Source organism: Haliotis rubra, unplaced genomic scaffold, assembly GCF_003918875.1.
Source record: "Haliotis rubra isolate DU_JTF1 unplaced genomic scaffold, ASM391887v1 Scf521, whole genome shotgun sequence".
Classification (NCBI taxonomy): domain Eukaryota; kingdom Metazoa; phylum Mollusca; class Gastropoda; order Lepetellida; family Haliotidae; genus Haliotis; species Haliotis rubra.
The window spans coordinates 180560-200882 of record NW_025767215.1 but is presented as its reverse complement, the minus strand read 5'-3'; the positions used below and the strand labels follow the sequence as shown (position 1 = coordinate 200882).

Here is a 20323-nt window from a genome sequence, read left to right as displayed (position 1 = left end):
GCCGTCAATTCATTCACATTACTCGCACAGCCATTTAGCTCTTAATGCCATATAGAATCTGTTCCGGAAGATATTCAAAACAGCGCTTATTCTCATGCAGTAGCGCTTTTATGTTTACTTCAGCTGGGTCGATATTCTGCTGGTGGTGTAAAGTCAGCGATTAGCCAAATATCCTTTACCCATGCTGAATCTACAACAAAGAATTGCTTTGGCTGAGCATTACATTTTCCCCTACTCTGTGTTGCATAAGGGAGATATTTCTGAACCCTTATTTCTTTACCTTAAGAAGCACAATGTTCGTACTTGTACACAGCAGACGGAATTAAAAAATATTGTAACCATTCCAGCATACATTATCAGGTGTCTGGACTTTCTGGTCCGTCGATTGCTTGATTGTCTGACCACCACCGAAATTCAGGAGTACCGCTGTGCAATGTCAGGCAAGGAAGGACTATTTTTATGGGCAGGACATGCGTGTCCTTCTCAAGAACACCTGGAGTCATCAAAAATGTTCAGTGATCCATTGCATGGAAGTCATTTAATATTGCATGTCCACCCTGTCTGGAAAGGTCGATAAGTTGAGTGAAACAAGTATGGCGAATAACAGTGAATAATAAAAGCTTAAAGAGTAATTTCAATTTTTGCCAAATGCAATCTGTTTTGGGGAATATCAGGTTATTATCTTGCATGGGCGTTTTATCATTCATGCTTGTCATTCTAGAAAGGCCAACGAGTGAAGTGAGACAGTGAAGAAAACAAGCTTTAAGAGTAATTTTATTTGCGAACCTGAACTTGCACAGAATATACTTAGATTAATTAGGCATATTTACAACAAGTCTCCGTCTGTATCAGTTAATAAATGAAAATAGTCTGGACATATCATGGCTCATGACTACGTAGCGTCAGAGAGAGCTTAAACATTATTCCATTCACTCACGGCGGGGATCACCATGAATGGGCATCGTACATTGTACCCATGGGGAATCGTCCCAGATAACCTATTTCATAGTGATTCATTAGATTACTGTAAGTAGATAATACATATAGTGTTCACAACATGGGCCCCACTTGGAATTAGAACCCCGTCAGCCGACATCGTGCAAATCAACACGTGCAATGCGATGCCCAAGGTACACATTGTACCAGCAGGGAATCGAAAAGGGTTTACTGAAGGCTAATCCTTGCTCCAGGTAACCTGGCATATGGCCTTAGAATTTACACTTTGCTTACCCACAATTATTAGATCATTCTAAATAGATCCTCCCTGGGGTGTTCCCAATCTGTTGAACTAGAAACCGAGTCAGTCCACGTGCCAGACAACACTGTAACCACTGAGCTATTAACCCATTCTGATGCACTCGGACAGCCCACGATGACAGTTTGCTGTTGGCACTTCCGGTTCTCAATCAGTCGCATAGCAGAGAAGCCATTAATATCTTACATAATTATAGGCTGACAAATACATCGTCCAAGGGAGCTAAAAATTTATCTTTTCATAAGGGTTTGTCTGTGAGATGTTATCAACATCGTTTTCATCGAAAGATTCTATCGTTTCATAAGGGTTTTCCTGTAAGGGGTCCTCAACATCGTTGTCATCGATGACAGTGTACTCTGCTTCATCTTCCTCATCCTCTAGACTCGCCGGGTCAAGGGTAATATCTGCAGGGACTGGATGGATGTATGAGGCAACGTGGAGGCCGGTATCTAGTTTTGCTTCGTCATCGTGAAGATTGTTGTCATCTAGAAATACTGGATCGAACATCATATCTTCAGTTGCTATGTGGATGTGTAATGTGTCATCACAGTCTGTGTCGAGTGATCTTTCATGGTCATGGAAGTGAAGACTTGTGTAGCCACTTGGAGATACGCTTGCATCCTGACGTGTGCCTGTGACGTTACCTGGTCTGTTTAGGCTCCTGTTGCATGCGACATCCATAACAAAAAGACTGATTTGATCGTCTTCCAAGAATTGGTCAGAGTTGTGTCTGGAAATCGGAAAAATAACACAATACATTGTTGCTTTTGTTGAATATAATCTCCTAAACTACTATCGATATGACATTCAGATATCAAAATACTATTTGAAATGGTCTTACATATGTTTACAACATGGTTATACAGAATGGTAAACCCATGATTCTGTCGTGTGTGAGTGTGCGTGCGTGCGTGCGTGCGTGCGTGCGTGCGTGCGTGCGTGCGTGCGTGAATGTGTGTGTCTGATTAAAATAATTACGTTACTCAGAATGTCTGCCGTCTTTGCATGTTAATCAAAAGGAATGTCATGTGCAACTTACGATCTTCTTCTCCAGATCCATAAAGCCACCCAAAGTATAACAGTCATAAGGGCAAATCCTAAAGGAGTTCCAATGGTCTTCACGTACTGGCCCTTGTCCCAACTGTTACGCGATCTCTGAAACAGCAGGTTTCATCAGTAGTCAATTGAAAAAATATAGTCAAATGGGGTTTTCACCATAAACTTACATATCTAAATTGGAACTGTGAAGGTGACAGTATTATTGCTTTTGCTTTCAAATGATACTTTAATGAGTTATTTTTAAATCTTTCAATCAGGACCAGGTATTGTTCTGTTGTATTGCTTTGTAGAGACATGTGAGGATTCCAGTTACGTATTTTCCAGCAACCTAAGCATGTTGACAAAAGAGTGAGTGAGTTAGTTTAGTTGTACGCGGCTTTTACCAATATTCCAACAATATCGGAAATGGGCTTCACACGTTTTACCCATGTGGTACCCTAGGTCTTCGGCATGACGAGCGAACGCATTAACCACTCGGCTACCCCACCGTCCTCGACAAAAGAGACGTCGATCTGGATTGAGTGGTCTATTGACTTCACTGATTACATGTCAATGTATTACAGACTGCCGTCATAAAGTATGTATTGCTTAGCGTCACACAACAAATATATACTGAACCACAAAAGAAACGTCGCTTTTTAAAACCAAATGCAAAATTCTGTTCTTGCAAGGTGGTGTTTTTATTATGATTGTACCGTTTTCTTAACATGTTTTTCAATCCAAATTGACAGTTATTACCAACATCAGTGTGTTTTCTGATGAAAAAGCATATCGACCAAACGCACCGAAGAAGGCAGACATGGTAAAAGGTTCCGTATGACATTCGTGAAAATGAAAATGCACGTGCATGTCGTGACAACCCTACCAATGAAAGCGAGTCTCAAACGCAGCGTGAGAGTATGGCGAGGGCGTGGTGAAATGTTTTCCAATGAGTGTATTGTTGAAAGAGACTCGTGGGGTGGTCCAAGCAGCATAGTGTGGGGTGCAATCGGTCTGAACCAGTTAGTTAATACCGTGGTGTTCCAGGATCTTGGTCCAGGATGAGGAAATGACGTGACAGCTGCTCGCTATATTGATTAAGTCATAAGACCCCACGTTGTACCACATTTTGGACGTTACAGAAATCACATCTTCCAGCAAGTCAACGGTCGTGACCACACTGCCAGAGCAACATTGGACTTCATAAGATAGCATGTCATCCAAACCCTACAACATCTTGTACTCAGTCCGAATTTAACTCCAGTAGAACATCTTTGGGACGAGATTCAAAGAAGACTGAATGGCCTCCAACCAAGGCCGACAACTACGGCTAGAGTCAATCAGGCATTTCGCAGAGTATGGACCCAAATGCGTATGATCTTCATCGACCGGCTAATTCATTCTATGTACAGACGATGCAACGATTTCATCGATGCCCATAAAGGCCACACACGATACTGACTTTGGGGTATCTTAATGGTACCATTTCTGGTGATTTTGTTTGTGTGAACTCTAAATGTGTTTCCCGAAAATGTGTTAACCATAACTGTCAAGTATGAACTCAGTCCTCGTTTTGATTGTTAATATGAGTGAATTAAAGTGTGTGCCTTAAGAAACCCCTATCGGTGCGACATTTTTGTTGTGGTTCAGTATACAAACATTCTTACAAAGGACAAACACATTTCATCTCACTCACTAAATTCAAATTTGTCATAGGTTGTTTCGTTGACATTAACACGATAACGAAACGAACCTCTGTTGCCATCGTTTGGAACACCGTGATCTTCTCCTTCTCTTCTTGTTGACGTGGGTACAATGGAAGAGGCAGATATTCACTGATGACTTCGTCAGGGTTGGATTCGAAGATTCTATCTAATGAATCACTCTCCAGAAAGGAGCCGTTCTCCACAGCAAAATAGAGTTGTATGTACGTTGTAGTATAACTGAAACATATATTCAAACACAAACTTAGTTACAACCTTGACATTATTTGCAGGAGGATTGAAGTCATTGTAGACCGCTGTTTGTTTCACTGTTGGATGCAAAGTATTTCAAAACACCAACTTGATAGAGATCGTACGATTCATTGCAGGGTAGGACGCTCAATTTACTGAAATCATTGTGTGCCGGCACAGCAACACCCTGTTCATCACTTACTTGCTTTCTTTCTGTGCGTTTGTTGTAAACTTGACATCCACCTTTCCTGGAATTCCCCCGAGTTCGGTGATGAGTCTGTCCAAGCCATCAGCCAGGTCACCTCTATTTGTATGACCAATCTCACCCAGGAGCGTAATGTTGAATATATCTGAATGCACAGAACTTGCGGTTCTTATAAATATGCATAGAAAACGTAAATAGCTAGCAGACAACCAAAGAGCATGAAAGAAATATTCCATTTAGACTGGAGTCATAGGCAGAGTAATCGTATATTGAAACTGTGTTTATTGTGCGATAGTTCATGATGCCGGAAATGACGCTAAAATAAAAGAAAACAATTCATAATTACAGCTCAAAGTTGAAAACTGAGATAACATTCCACTTACCAACAGCATGACTGCATCTTTCTCCTACCCACGCAAACTCACAGTTACACTTGAACCCAGTTGCCGTCAGGAAGTCCGGTGTACAGTTTCCTCTGTTACAGGGGGCGCTGTCACAGAAATTCACCTTCTCTGCGCAGGTCCCTCCAGTCCACTCTACAGAGCATGTGCAGTTGAAGGCTGTTTCGTTTCCGTCACATGTCCCGCCGTTCAAGCATGGTGCCAGTGCACACTGGTTGATGATGTTTTCACATTGCCTTCCTGAACAAAGTTGAGGAAGTATTTGACGAGAAACAAGCAGCATGTAATGGACACCTTGCATGACCGTTGAGTTAAAAATGCATTTGATGTTGTTTAACCCATCAATTACACGCCGAAATTACTGGTGTTATAGGTCAAGTACTTTGTCACGTGAAATTTGCAACACTTGCCATAGGGGTACACAAAGTACGTTATCTTGACAACCAGTTAGACTTTGTCTTTGCTTAAGCGCGCTAGCTAAATGGGTTAGATCGCTGACGTGGTGTGCTGGCGATTAAATGCCTGACTCTGAGAGTGTGAGTTCGAATCCCGGACCGGAATCAACCCCCAAAAGTACTTGCGTCTGAACGTCTCTGAGAAAGACATAGTGTAATCCCAAATTGTTAGTGTAACTGGGACAGGATCAACCACAGTAAAACTGGCGATCCCCAGGGCCGTGTTCTGTCACTGCTTTTATTCATCTTATTTGCAAATGTTTGTTTTAATACTTCTGATAACTGTTTTAACTGGTGCTACCAGTTTGACAGAACTTGCTTAGTTAAGACGTGTTGGTACTGGCGTTCTACATAACAACTAATTATAGCGGCTAGTAACTCAGAAAAAAAACACATTGTAGAACAGAAAGTTTTACGACCAGGTGAATAGTAAATCACCAATTAGTGTTGTATACAAGGTAAATGAAGACATAGAAGTCATTGATGATTATTGATACCGTTGTACGAATCTTGATTCAAAACGTTTAAAACAAATACAGATCAACAATAAGAAAGGTCTCTAGTATTTCATTCTTCGCATAAGGCATACTCTTATCAAATTGTTTTATAAACCATTTAATCACACCTTTTTTACTTTTAACTTAAATTGTTGATGGAATTGTGCTGTTCAACAAATAAACATAATACTCAAACGTATCAATAGCGCTCATAACATCACTGCTTTTTACCTAATGACATCACCAATTCTAATGAGTATCAAAGTCTCCCTACAGTGAGGAAAAGATATAATAATAAGTAACCAAGTTTTACCCAACATTATGAATGTGAGAATGGAACTACTGTAATACCGTGTTCCATTGTTGTATATTGTTTTACAGATCCCGTTAGCCGTAAACCAATTGCAAATCTTATCTATTGTTTCGTGTATCTCCCTTTACTTAGATCCTCATATGGAGAGACAAATCCATAATAGAAACGACGTTTGACAACCAAACCAAGTGGGGGACACATATTGCATGTATTGTAGGCTTCGAATCAGAATTGGTCTTCGGCAACCCATGCTTGACGTAAAGGCGACTAGCGGGATCGGGTGGTCAGGCTCGCTGATTTGGTTGACACCCCTCATCGTATCCCAACCGCGAACCTAGGGCTCCTGATCACTGGATTGTCTGGTCAAGACACGATCATTTACAGAACACAGCCATATAGCGTTAAACAAATAAAATCAATTCGAAAATGCTCTCTGTCTGGCTGAGCCTACAGGTATCAGAATGTAGACACAGTGTAAATTAATAAGTGATAGAGTCAACTCACCAGTGACACCCTCCGTACAACTGCACATAAAGCTTCCAAGTGTATTAGTACAACTTCCCCCACGCTGACACAAGTTGTTAATTTCTGCACATTCGTCGATATCCTCGTCGCAGTTATCTCCCTTCCACCCTGCAATTGTATGATTGAAAGGAATTGAATATGTTTACATAAAAGAATAAATATAACTCAATACTCAAGGAGGTAATAATGACCAGTTAAGGGATCTTTCATGATTTATGGCTGAAGGGGAAGGGGGGGGGGAGAGGAGAGATATTTTATGGAGAAGCAGAACTCTCCTAAGATTTATGTACAAATTAAGTGACAACCCGACTCCCCGCCTGCATGTCATGTACAAAATCAGTGACTGCCCCCGTTGTCATATGAACAAAAATGATGACCCCCTTACCTCACCAAAATGGGAAATGATTACCACCCGTACCCCCACCCTACCCCACCCCACCCCACCCCAGAGCAAAATGGGTGACCCCCTTAAACTCATCATCACCCCCAACCCACTCACAATTATGAACGGTCCCTATGGAGAGTAGATAAACGACTTCGCTGACATTTAGCCATCTAAACTATTCATAAACATTCGTTAGATATCGGAATATAGAAGTTCATTAAAGACGTGCGCAATGTTCAATGATATACCAACACTCGCTTTATGACTAGTATAACCATCTCTGGCAAAATAATGATATTGCATCCCTAATCATTTCCCCATGATATTTTAGTGATATGGTAAAAATATACATCTTTATCAAGGAAGGAACTCGTGCACATCCGGTATTCTGTTTTCAGTGTAGTTTCGCATCAACACGAAGAATCGTGATATACTCCTCACACTTTGCTAAGGATCACAAATATTCCTGACTTTACTTAAACAGAGATTGATCCTTTGAAATTGTATCCATTTAAAACTGGATACATAATGATAATACGATAACCCTTCTTTATGCAAACAGACACTTTAATATAACCGTATGCACTTGATACATGAGTAACCATAAAAATGGAACGAGTCACTGAAAAGTACACAACACCTGTCAATAGCAGGTATGGGATCCACAAGATGCAGTGGCATACTGAAACCTAGGATCTATGCTCAATAAGCTTAGATATTTAAACCAAATTAGACCCCACCATAGTTTTCTGTTGAATCAATGATTTGATCCTTAGCAAAGTAAGAATAGTATATATAGCAAACACCGGACATGTATTCAGCTAAAAATGTTTACCGACCGTAATAGCTATCAACGCTCACACCAGCTATCTGAGCATACCTTCAAAACACATTTTAGCTCCTGTATGTGGGTGGCAGGTGTAGTGACTGTGGTCAGGAGTGGCCTTGCAATATGTCGCACACGCAGATCCGTACCAGTCTGGGTCGCAGTAGGCACGAACCTCAATCTTTAACCTGGAAATAAAACGCTCAATACATTTCAGTTTGTCATCTCGTTTATCATCTCCTATGAGCATCAGCTCATAAACGGGATTTTAAACTACCTGATGGTGTGCATTAGATTCGGGTTAGAATTGATCTCCAGTAGCCCATACTTGTCGTTAGAGGCGACTAACAGGATCTGGTGGTCAGGCTCGCTGACTTTCTTGACACATGCCATCGGTTCCCAATTGCGTAGAACGGTGCTCATGGTGTTGAACACTGGATTATCTGGTCCAGACTCGATTATTTGCAGACCGCTGCCATAAAGCTAGAATACTGCTGAGTGCGGCGTTAAACAACAAACCAAAATCTTGATATTTATGAAAAAATATGACTACTCACTATGTGGCTCTAATTTGATAACAAATTGAATATGAAACCATCCACACGCCGGTCAGATGCATTATTCAGAAAGAATAGTGAGGTTAATTAAGTTTAATGCTTGAATGTATCATACGATAATTTGTATTGTGTTACTAGGCTCTAAATCTTATTTTCGATTCACTTTGTGCAGTTAAGGTCTTGATCGAGAACCAATACAATCGCCAGCACTGAGACAGTCGGGTAAATGATAGAAACATTTACGGTCAATACAAAGAGATCTAAATCATAAAGCATTTAAATATCAATCGTAACAGTAACTTGATTGAAAACATAAACGTTTCTCTTTAAATATAATATATCATGCACCATCACGGGATTTTCATCACTAAACAGTCAATATTAAATACATTCCTGTTCCAGAAATATGTCTGTGTCTATATCTAGCCTTTTGCCATAAGCTAAACGTTCTTTTGGTGCTGTTAGAATGGCCATGTGATTTTATGCATTCATGTTAGCACTATTCTGGTGCAAGACGATGATGACACAAACCCAATAATTTCATATTCATGTAACAGTTGCAGTCTTGTCCTTTGGAAGTATTTATGAATAAATAACACGGAAGAGTTTCATCTCTTGATTCATTCCAGATCTATCACAGTCTGACTCACTTAGTCCTTCCCCACACTGTATATGGGGTGTACACAGCTGCCTGTTCTGTAGCAGCGGCTTGGATGTTGATCAGCTTAGAGAGCGTGTCCATGTGGTCATCACTGGAGGTGTCATCGCTGTCATACACCTCCACCGTTATTTCGATCGAGGACTTGAAAAAAGAACAATATTCCAGCTAATATTTTAAAAGGTTACGTAAATTAATCATTCACCAGATTGATAGTTTGTCATTCTCTGAGTGTGTTAGTGAGTGATTGAGTGAGTTAAGTTATAATCCGCACACAGCAATATTTCAGCAAAAAGGCGGAGGTCTGAAAATAATAGAGTTTGGACCAGACAATCCAGTGTTCAGCATCATGAGCACCGTTCTACGCAATTGGAATACGATGACATGTGTCAAGAAAGTCAGCGAGCCTGACCACCCGATCCCGTTAGTCTCCTCTTACGACAAGCATTGGTTAATGAAGATCAATTGTAACCCGGATTCTTATTCTCCGCATAAGTCCGTTGTTTAACACAGCAGTCAGCCAGATCATGCTATTTCTCGACTCCTTGTTAAGGTCTAGTGTCTGTCACACATACCGGTACTGGATACTATAAGTTAGATTCTGTTCTAGTTTTAGTTTTCAAGTTTAGCAAGAAACCTACCGGTACTGCTTTGGGTACATGTATGATGAAAGGATTTGGTGTTCCTTGAATGCTACTTCCAAAGTGGATTATGTCCTGGTTGTGTATGTAGTTTGTGGCGTTCTTGTAAACAGAGCAAGGCTTTCTTCCTTCAGGGCTGGAATAATATAAGATAGTTGTATAGCGCTTTCACGTCAACAGGACTCACTGCCAATTGTACTGCCACACTGTACATTGAAAACAAAGCCAAGACACATATTTTATAGATATACTAGTGCTGAAAAGAAAGTATACAGCGTGTTTGACCAAACATGAACAGAAAACAAAGCATACATAAAGGAACATTTGTTTAATTTCAATAGAGTATTTAAGTGTACAGCAAATTACACCGTTTCATTTTATACAAAGTCGAAAGTATCGTTTGACTGACACTAAAAGACACGTGGTATCATTGCTTTTTACACAAATCAATAAAGCGTTTCAGTACACGCCAAAACATCTCGACGCCTTGATGACGTTAGAATACGAATGACGATAGGCGTGATCCGTAGCCATTCCTGAAGGAGACATTGTTACAGTTGTTGAGCGGTGACAGGTTGCGCTGGTAGTCTTCTGATTTGTCTATCCAGATAGTCCCATAAGTATTCTATGTTGGTAGACAATGTCACATACTTGGATAAATGGCAACAAAACTGGTCACAAAACTTCATCCCTGTATCATCGAGAATTCGGGTTGCCATGAATAATCACAAGTCTCTTTTTGATATCGCCGCAGATCACTCCCCACACCATCACGCTACCGGCTCCAAACAGCCGGATTTGCTGAAGGCAACTCGGCGCAAAACGTTAATCCAATTTGGCTGTAAACACGAGTCCGGATGTCCTTACTGTAGAGGCAACACCTACTCTCGTCTGTGAACATCACACGTCGCTAATCACGCTTCTGCCAACGTCGAACTCGCCTGGCTCATGTCAATCGACGACGTCGGTTTTGAAGAGTCAATGCACTCCTCGGTCGGGTCGACGTGCTCGGGAACCATACTATAATCTACGGTGTCCTAGTGCGGTCGCTGCCGTTGACGACCCCGTTACAAAATTTCTCAGATGAATTGTCTGGATGTGTCGATCATCACCGGGCGTTGCCACACGTAGTCGACCACTCCTAGGCTTGTCTGACGTATTGCCTGTATATCTTAGTTGTTGCATCAGTCTGATGACAGTTGCTGGCTATGACGGTGCGGTTAGCTCCTTGTTGGGCCATTCCTTAAAAGTGTCGTATTTTTTGTCTTCTTTTTACCACTGTGTTGCTTACGTGTCGCGTAGGCTGTTTTGTACCGTCAGTATGCACGTGCATTTCGTCATACATCAGAAAACGTCATTTGGGCGTTTTTCGTTAACTTGTTTCGAAGTTTGTTCCCGGAAAGAATGTGTACGAGTGTGACATGGTTCAGTTAATTTCTATTTTTAAATTTTTACGTGATATTTTGCGGCGTATACTTGTTGGCACTAGTTTATGTATCCAGAATGGTTTTCAAACCGAATGTCAAACAGATTTGGCGTTATAAGCACGACTCCGCACTTTCTATTGAAGTCAAAGAAGGGGCGGTGTAGCGGTGGTACTACTGATAGTTTGATTTGTACAAACGTTTGCTTACAAACTAGTTTTAAAAATATGTGATCATCTAGTTGTTATCCTGTCATTCGATGACACCATTTTATATATTCTTCTTATATTCATTCTTAATTTATGAGTTTCTGTTGTCACACTACGGCTGAAATATTACCGGTGTAAACTCACTCACTCAAAATGTGTTTCACTTACTAGTATATTTTGTTATTGAAAAATTAAACGTTCCTCACCCATCAATGCAAATGGTAAACTTTGGGTCGCACTTGTCATTACACCACACGCGTAGATGATTGTCACAACAATCCCCACTGACTTCCTTGCCATCCGACCAGTACCTGATGAATCGAATGTCCAGTTTGCCGTCAGTCTTCGCACGCTGTCGAAGCAAGAAGATATATTCGCACATGAGTTTAACTTTAATAATTAGACCGTAAATTCTAATTTAATTACTTGTCTCAGAATTCAAACATAAACAATTGAAAATGATTGTGCTCATTCCATTTTCGGAATAAAAAAATTGGATGGGTCAATTCAAGACGATACTATTGAGGAAATGTCTTGTTTGATTGATTCAGTGTAACATGATTATACAAAAAAAACAATACACATTCTTACACTATAGAGTGATCGAGTGAGTTTATTTTTTAAAACGCTTTTAGCAATATTCCAGCAATATCATGGCTGGGGACACCATAAATGGGCTTCACACATTTTACCCATGTGGGGAATCGAACACGGGTCTTCGACGTGACGAGCGAACGCTTTAACCACTAGGCTACCCCATCGCCTACTTGCACTTTAGAACGTGTCCTGGAGAGTTTATTATTTTTTGTGATTTTTACTAACAAAAATGATCTGTGAAACGTGGGACTTCCTCATTGATATTATATATCATGTAATTTGGCAATAATGTGAGGGAGCTTAGTTATACGCAGCACTCAGTCATATTCCAGCTATGTGCTAGCGGTCTGCAAATAATCGAGTCTGGACCAAACAGTCCAGTGATCAACATCATGAGCATCGTTCTACGCAATTGGGATACGATGACATGTGTCAGCCAAATCAGCTAGCCTGATCACCCAATCCCGTTAGTCTTCTCTTACGACAAGCCTGGGTTACTGAAGATCAATTCTAACCCGGATCTTCAGGTGTTGAAATTTGGGGATGAGACAAAGAATTTGTGAAAATAACATAATATAATCAGAGACATGGTTACTGGAATCTTGATGTGGTGAATGATAGGAGGTTTAAATTATCAAAATGGGTGACCAATATTTTATCTTGTATGGACTCTTTTGAATACAGGATCCCTCAAGAACATTATACAATATGTATACATTTCTCTTCGTTCTTCGTTCATTAAATAACACTTCCCTGTCCATATGAAGCCATCACTTCGGAAAGTTACTGATAAAACTGCCTTCCTCGTCGATAACAGACAGACAGACAAACTAGTATATTTATGTGTCACGTGAATGTACATGTCAAAAATGGCAACAGCAAAAAAACATAGAAAAATACAGACACCAGGCCAGATGGCCATGAGACACTTGAGACAATATGTGCATAAAATGTATAAAATATAAGATTAAAACATTAAGGAGTATAACACATATGAAAGACCTAAGGAAAAAGAAAGAAATTTATAGGGATGATAGCTTACGCCGATACATACGGCTAACTAAAGCGGCCAGTGGATTAACAATAATTTCTGTTTGTAAGAGGAATGTAGCTTGTTCAGTGTTTGATAACTGAGCACAATTTGGGTGTAAGATCCTAGATTTTCTAAACAAATCATACCGAAGATCAGAATAATAAGGACAGCTAACTAAGAAATGGACTTCGTCTTCGACAGCCTGACTACTACAGTGACGACAAAGCCTGCCTGCAAGTGGCGTCGCAGGACGAGAAAATCTACCACGTTCTATTTCTAATGGAAGTGTACCACACTGAAGTTTACATAGAATGCTACGGTTCCATCTGGGCAGTATATCAGTTATGTATGGTTCTGGAGTAACAGTGTACTTAAACTGTCTGTATGTGCGTAGCTTATTACCGTTGGGATTACCCTGGTCATTCCACAATTCCCGTAGCCACCCCTGATGATCTAACAACTGTAAATGTTGAAATGACAAAGTCAATTCACTACTAGACATGTGTAGCAGGTCTTGCACTGGGAGTTGCAACGATTGTAATAAAGATGACACTGTGTTATGACATGATTTAGCTAAACGCCGTGACCAGCTGCTAATAACAGAAGGCAATCTATCAGGTGCCATATGGTGCAACTTAACCCAAAAACGTAATACATGTACTTCTGTTCTATGTTTTGACAAAGTACTAGTCCATCCCATATCACCCCTTACTGCCAAATTAGGGGTTGTGCTATTTACGCCAATGAAAAATCTACAAGCACGGTTCTGTACTGCACTTATACAATTAAAATCCTTAGTTCCCCAGAGTGCTGCACCGTAAGACAGAATAGGTTGCACTAAGTTGTTGTACAACGTATTATAGACGTTATAAGCCATACCTCCCATGGACTTAAACTTACACATCACCAATCCCAGCGCGCAGTTAGCAGACTTCGCTATTTCTTTAGCAGTGTAATTTAAATTTAGATTTTCCTCAAGCCATAGTCCCAAAAATTTATAGGCGTTAGTGTAATCAACATAATCATCACCAATCATAAAAACAAATTTAGATCTCATAAACCGTTTAGGACGATAATGAATAACTTTGGTTTTCTGAATATTAACCAGAATTCGCCAGCGGGAGCACCAATCAGCTACAACATCCAACATTCTCTGCAGTGACACCTCCTCAGGAGCGATAAGTGCTATGCCATCTGCATATAATAACAAACTGAGCCTAACATCATCAATTTCAATGCCACATCCTTAACTGTTTGTCTCGTTCACATATATTGAAAACAACGTCGGCGACAACCCACACCCCTGACGAACGCCGGAGATTACAGAGAAAGTGTCTGTGTATTCATCGTTAACACGGACCCGGGCCGAGGTACTGTCATACATGGACTGAACTGCGTGTAAGAACTTCCCGTTAATGCCAAGCTGCAGTAGTTTATACCAAAGACAGTGTCTGTTTACCTTATCAAAAGCCTTCATAGCATCAATATAGCAAACAAAAGTAGACCTGTTAGCTTGTTTTCTATTTTTTTATAACTGAATAAATGCTATACAAGTGCTCTAAGGTTTCTACGTTTAGAGTGAAACCCATTTTGTTCATCCACTAAAATCTTATTCGCTTCCAGTCAAGAACTAAGTCTAGAATTAAGTATATTCGCATAAATTTTACACGGGACTGATAACAAAGAGATGCCTCTATATCCCAACGGGTCAGGGGGGTCAGAGTCAGGTTTCCCAATAGGATTAATAATGCTATGACGCCATGCTTCGGGGCAGATAATATTATCAAAACAGTAACTGTAAATGCGAAAAAGGACATCAACGCCAGCCTTGTTCTTCAACGCCTCAGCCGGTATACAGTCGGGCCCCGCCGCCTTCCCTTGTTGTGCACGTGCAATAGCACGCTCGACCTCTGCTAAGGTAATGGATGAGTCTAGGTCACTTGTGTCATAGCTAACAGGACTGGTCACATGACCGTTGTCAATTTCATTGTTTACATGACAAAAATGGGTATCACTGGAACTGGGTGATTCTTGTTTCGAAAATTAAGAGCAAAAGTTATTCCGCCATTTATCAAGGACAACTGCTCAATCAGAAGACCTGTGTAACAATTTGCGGATAAGACATAAACAGTGAGTAAACATCCCTTTGGCCACCAATTGTGCTTCCCTTCCAGCTAAACTATGTCTCTTTATGCATATGAATTTGGATTTCGGCTTGGGTTGGCAAAATCAACACACGGAAATTTGGACTAGCATTTTAACGAAAGTTTCAAGTATATCGGTCATCTAATATCGTTCAGCTTTTTCCTAAAATCAAATTACCTTCTACTGATTTAGCCAACAAAACTAAACACAAAATATAATCATGAATTGTAATCGATAGTTACATAGCAATAAAAAAATAAAAAAATAAACGAAAACTGTCTTGGGGAATGATTTCAAGGTTCCAGCAGTCAGCCCTCTTTACGTGGGCAATATTCTAGCATGTGATAAGTTACCATATCACGAAATGGACATTTTCACAGTGTGATATATGGAAGCGTCCACGAGTCTATTGACATTAATGGCTACATGACCGCGGTGATAAAAGTTTTTGGTACCTACCCTTGTTATTAACAGCCACAGAAGTAAGGTCACCCCTTGGCGTCCTCCCGTCGTCTTCATCTTCAAAGTGGTTAAGAATAAGGTTTGCTACGGCATCGGGTTTGGATGGTGTATCAAACACACTATACATCTAACATGCTTTCACCACTTCCTGTTAATATAGCTGTGACTCGTTTGTATTCTAGTTTCACTTCTGTTTCGATTTGATTGTTTCATACGGACATCCATAGCGTGAGTCAATGTTATGTTGCATTTAGCAAATATTCCAGAGGAACGTGTAAATAGTATAGGTAAATAATATAATTTAGAAAACAAATCGAGCCTACATCACACAAACTTGTGATCAATTTTGTGAGGGTCTTGTGATAATAATGCATCTATGATAACATTCAGAGAAATATATTTTAACCGGAAACATTTACTTATATCAGAAAATTAGGGAAACATTTGGAATGAAAACTCACACTCCCTCCTCCTTGCTAACAATAGTGATTTGCGAATTTAGTAATACTTTGGTCACATGTGAGATACCTCACAACAGATGTGCGCAAGAAGTCGACTGTTAACGGGACATGAGAAACAAACCTCCACCAAGAAGCACATGATGTCTACATGGTCGGGACCCAGTTTGGGAGTATCTTTCGTGCTATTACTCCTGTTGGTATCGGTAAGCGCATAATCATAAGTCATATTTGCACACACCAATTTTGATTATATTCCTCTTTAATGTATACAGCACAGTTAGCTATACTGCTGTAAGAGCTAAGGATCAAGCTTTGATAACTGAAAGAATCGCCCAGCAAATAAAGATTAAGAAATCCAGCTACACTATGATTTCTTGATCTACGGACAGGTGCAAGCAGTAGTGAGTACTTTGTGTATCTGTGCTTTACACACACGAGACCGCTAGTTCTCCTACAGGTTTATCTTCAGGGAGAAGAAATTATTCAGATTACATCATGGACTCACGTTTTGTTATGAAAAAAATATGTGAAGCTTTACGCTCTCTGGTGTCATTTTATGTAAGGACATATCGTAAAGTATATTTTCTTTCCTGTCACACACATCGATGTGAGCGCCTAAGGACATGCACCTTGTTGTCGGGTGCTTGATCTGAATGTCCAATGCATGTATAAGATGATCATATTTTTAGGGGGACAGTTCAGGTTAAACTGTACATGAAATAGTTTTCAAAATGTTCAATAGATTTGGATATCAATGACGGATCTATAGCGGAATAGATACCAGTAGCAGAATGTAAATATGCATTATGAGTACAACAACATACGGTGACGAGGACACTGTTTCATGCATCCTTGTTTATCGACTACAGCAAACAGCAAACCTTCTGCCACTATCGCAGTATTTTCTTTCACATAACTTTTGATCTATTTGATCTATTTGTTAACTTGCCTAAAATGACAACGAAGGTGTAATGACGATACACGCCTGTGAATATTTTCGGGCGTGTTTAAATACCTGGTTTGTCTACTATGTCAGGTGAGGTAGCACAGAGGTTAAAGCGTTCGGTCGTCACGCCGAAGACCCGGGTTCGATTCCCCTCATGGTTACAATGTGTGAAGCCCATTTCTGGCGTCCACCGTGGCGTGATTGAGTGAGTGAGTGAGTTACGATTAATAGTCACATCGGCAATATTTCAGCCATATCGTGACTTTGACAAATTACAAATTCATATTAAATGCAATTAAATTATAAATAAAACTGTCAACGAAGGACAGTCAAATAACTAGATCATCACAGATAGAGATTTAAAACTAGTATGTAACTGTAAAATCAAACAAATTTTATGAACAATACTCTATATAAAAACGGGCAACTAAAGGTAGGTACCTTTACAGTACCTTTGCTACCTGCATGCCCCCATGGCGTGGTGTTGCTTGAATATTGATAAAAGCGTCGTAAAACCATACTCACTCACTCTCACTCACTCACTCACTATGCTCGACCTTAGTATTTCACGCCATTCCTCCTGAAGAACAACTCAGAACCTGACCACTTTAATTCGTTAATGGTCCCTTGTGTAAGTTCACTAGAATAACTTGCACATGCTCCATAAGATAAAGTGTCAAGTGGCTTGGCAGTCTAGTACGCTTTCTTGTCGAAGATAATCCCTGACCACTTGCGAACGATGTAGTCTGGCACAATAATTTTCATAGCTATTTTCCGTTTCCCCATTATACTAAAAGGAATCTGTATCGAGGATAGTCAGGATTAGGAATATACATGTATATTATTTTTGCATTTTCAAGTTTAAAGTGTCTGTCGTTGCGTCTAGTTTAGTTCCCTAATGTTATGTCGATAATACAGTGGAAGCCCTCTAAACCGGTACATCCTCTATACCGGCATTTTGTGCCGGTCCCAGCAAATGCCGGTTTAGAGGGCTTCCACTGCATACCTTTCCCGAATGTTACAAATTCCTGTTCAAACCCAAATCGATTACATCATGACATATTTTGGGATGTTTTTAAAATGTTCAAATGATATCTCCGTGGGAGTAATTATATAATTTGCTGCATCTGCATCTGATGATGTGACATTGTTCCTTCGACCATCTTGAGTGAGTGAGTGGCTTCTAGCAATATTCCAGCAACATCAGGGCGCGGGACACCGGGAATGAGCTTTACACATGTGATGGAATCGAACCCGGGTCTTTGGCATGACAAGCGAACTCTTTAACCACTAGACTACGCCACCGCCCCATTTTGAAAGCATACAGTGTTTGGGAGCAAGTTTCTATTAGGCAATTGTGGTGTGTAAACACTCAGGAAATCAAACACATTTCATGTGCAGATTTATTCAAAAGATAATGGAAACCGAAAGTGAGTTCTAGAGTAGCACAGCCAAACATCTGTTGTTGTTAAGCAAAACCTGACGTGAGACTAATTGAATAACTAACAGAAATATTTCCTCATGAATCGTGTGGTGTTAGATTACGTTGACATAGGACGTGTTGATGTGAACAAACGCATCTTTAACTTGAGGACACTTGTTTATTCCAGTATAAAGGCCATCTGTCCATGTACTATAGACATTTGTTTTACGAGATTAAACATTAAGGATTGTATTTCTTTTAAGAAGTGCAAGTTTTACAAATTGTAAAGTTATAAAGAATAGAATTATTCCTTTCTAACTAATGAATAAAAACGTCATTTGAGGCAATGCTGGATCAACTGCATTTAACATTTCGGAATTCTAAGATCTTAGGGCAAAGCGCCCACGTTGTATACATGTCAGTTAACACACACACTATGGCAGAAATCTCCATAAGTACCACGCTCGCTGTTTCATTTTCTACCGGTGATAGTTATTGAAGTTAACTTACTGAGCACATGTAGGTGCTGTAGCATAATCAGCATAACGTGGAAAGTAACACACATCCACTGGTCATCTGAACTCCTGGTCATACTACATGAACTCATGTGATGGACATTCCAGATGTCCAGCTGAAGGTCATTTTTCATTGCTTTTCCAAATAACAGAAATACGCATAAAAACAGAGATTACAATTTCTAAACAATTTTTGCTTGATACAATGTAGGTGCCACATGAATGTAAAGAACATATTTCATACGGAATTGTTGCATACGGGACGGTCGTGGTGTCAGACGCAAGCATTTGTCAGTTTGTTCTCATAAACAAAACTTGGACATTTGTGAATTTATTCCCCACACGTAGAAACATTTGCATTGTAATCAGAAAATGTTCCAAGAAAAAAAGCATGTAATTTTGCAGTGTTTGGGTATGTAGTAGGGTAATAGGACGCAGATATTTGGATTACCTCCCCATACATTAATATATTAAATTACCGTTAGATTGGTAACGATATGTTTCATACATGTGATTATCGCCAGATCTGTGATATGATGGACTTCTAAAGTTTTCATAGCTTGTAGTTAATTATTTGCACACTTTAAAATTGCCCTTTCAGTAATTTCAGCTTCTTCGATTGCATAGTGTCGTCTAGGTGTCGTCTTTGTCAAGCCTGCATCAACGCCAATGGTGGACACATACTTTACGGAATTTGTGAACTGCCTTTTTTTATACCACGACGTTTGACACTTTTCTTCACAATGCCTCGTGTCAGATCATGCTGAATTCGAAATTATCCTGTCAAAAGTTAAATAGTGATGAAGAAAACCACCACAGATCGTGTTCTTATCATTGTGCATTAAAAATGGCAAAACATCAAATAATGCACAGTTACTTTATTCTAGTAGTAAGCAAACCCCAAGGAAGCACATAAATATCAATAACCGAGAACAATGGCTGCATCAGACGTTGAATTTGGCATTGAGGTACTGCGTTCCATTCTTAATTGAAGGCTTGTTCTAATACATCACATCATTATGCACTTGGAAGATCTCTCTGGCATGTTCTGTGACCCATATTGAGATCTGGAGTCTTGGCGGGCTAATGAAGAGATGCCTCCTCTTGATGGAAGAAATCATAAGCGGCACATGCTCTGTATGGCGGTCATCCATAAGACCGGCCTAATGTTTAGAGGATGGTGATCAAAATGGCACAACAACCCTGTCTAAAATGTTAGTTACCAGTGCTTCTTTCAGATTTTGTCAGAGGCACACCCAAAATATCAACGAACGTCTGCCAAATGATACTTGTCCTTACAAATTCCGTTGTGCATATGCAGGGTTTCTGTGGCGCCAATTACGAGCTCGGCCTTCAGTCATGAGCAAAGGATATCGACTTTCGACCCTTGCCATGAC

General features: G+C 40.0%; 1 protein-coding gene across 1 annotated transcript; it reads right to left on the bottom strand.

Annotated features, from left to right (window-relative positions):
* Positions 1-1021: 1021 nt before the first annotated feature.
* On the bottom strand, positions 1022-15710 carry LOC124252702 (protein jagged-1-like). The gene is made up of 11 exons (XM_046686356.1): positions 15579-15710; positions 11551-11696; positions 9712-9847; positions 9063-9214; positions 7910-8043; positions 6624-6752; positions 4837-5094; positions 4451-4598; positions 4047-4236; positions 2295-2410; positions 1022-1985 (listed from the first exon to the last, which is right to left on the bottom strand). Exons 1-11 carry the CDS (start codon positions 15636-15638, stop codon positions 1478-1480), a joined length of 1977 nt encoding a protein of 658 aa, XP_046542312.1. The 5' UTR covers positions 15639-15710; the 3' UTR covers positions 1022-1477.
* Between the last annotated feature and the right edge of the window lie 4613 nt (positions 15711-20323).

Coding starts and splice junctions, on each gene's coding strand:
- LOC124252702 (XM_046686356.1), bottom strand. CDS start 15,638: ATGAAGACGACGGGAGGACGCCAAGGGGTGACCTTACTTCTGTGGCTG. Junction 6,753..7,909: donor AGCTAAAATGTGTTTTGAAG/GTATGCTCAGAT, acceptor ATACAATTGCAG/GGTGGAAGGGAGATAACTGC. Junction 4,237..4,450: donor AACGCACAGAAAGAAAGCAA/GTAAGTGATGAA, acceptor TATATGTTTCAG/TTATACTACAACGTACATAC.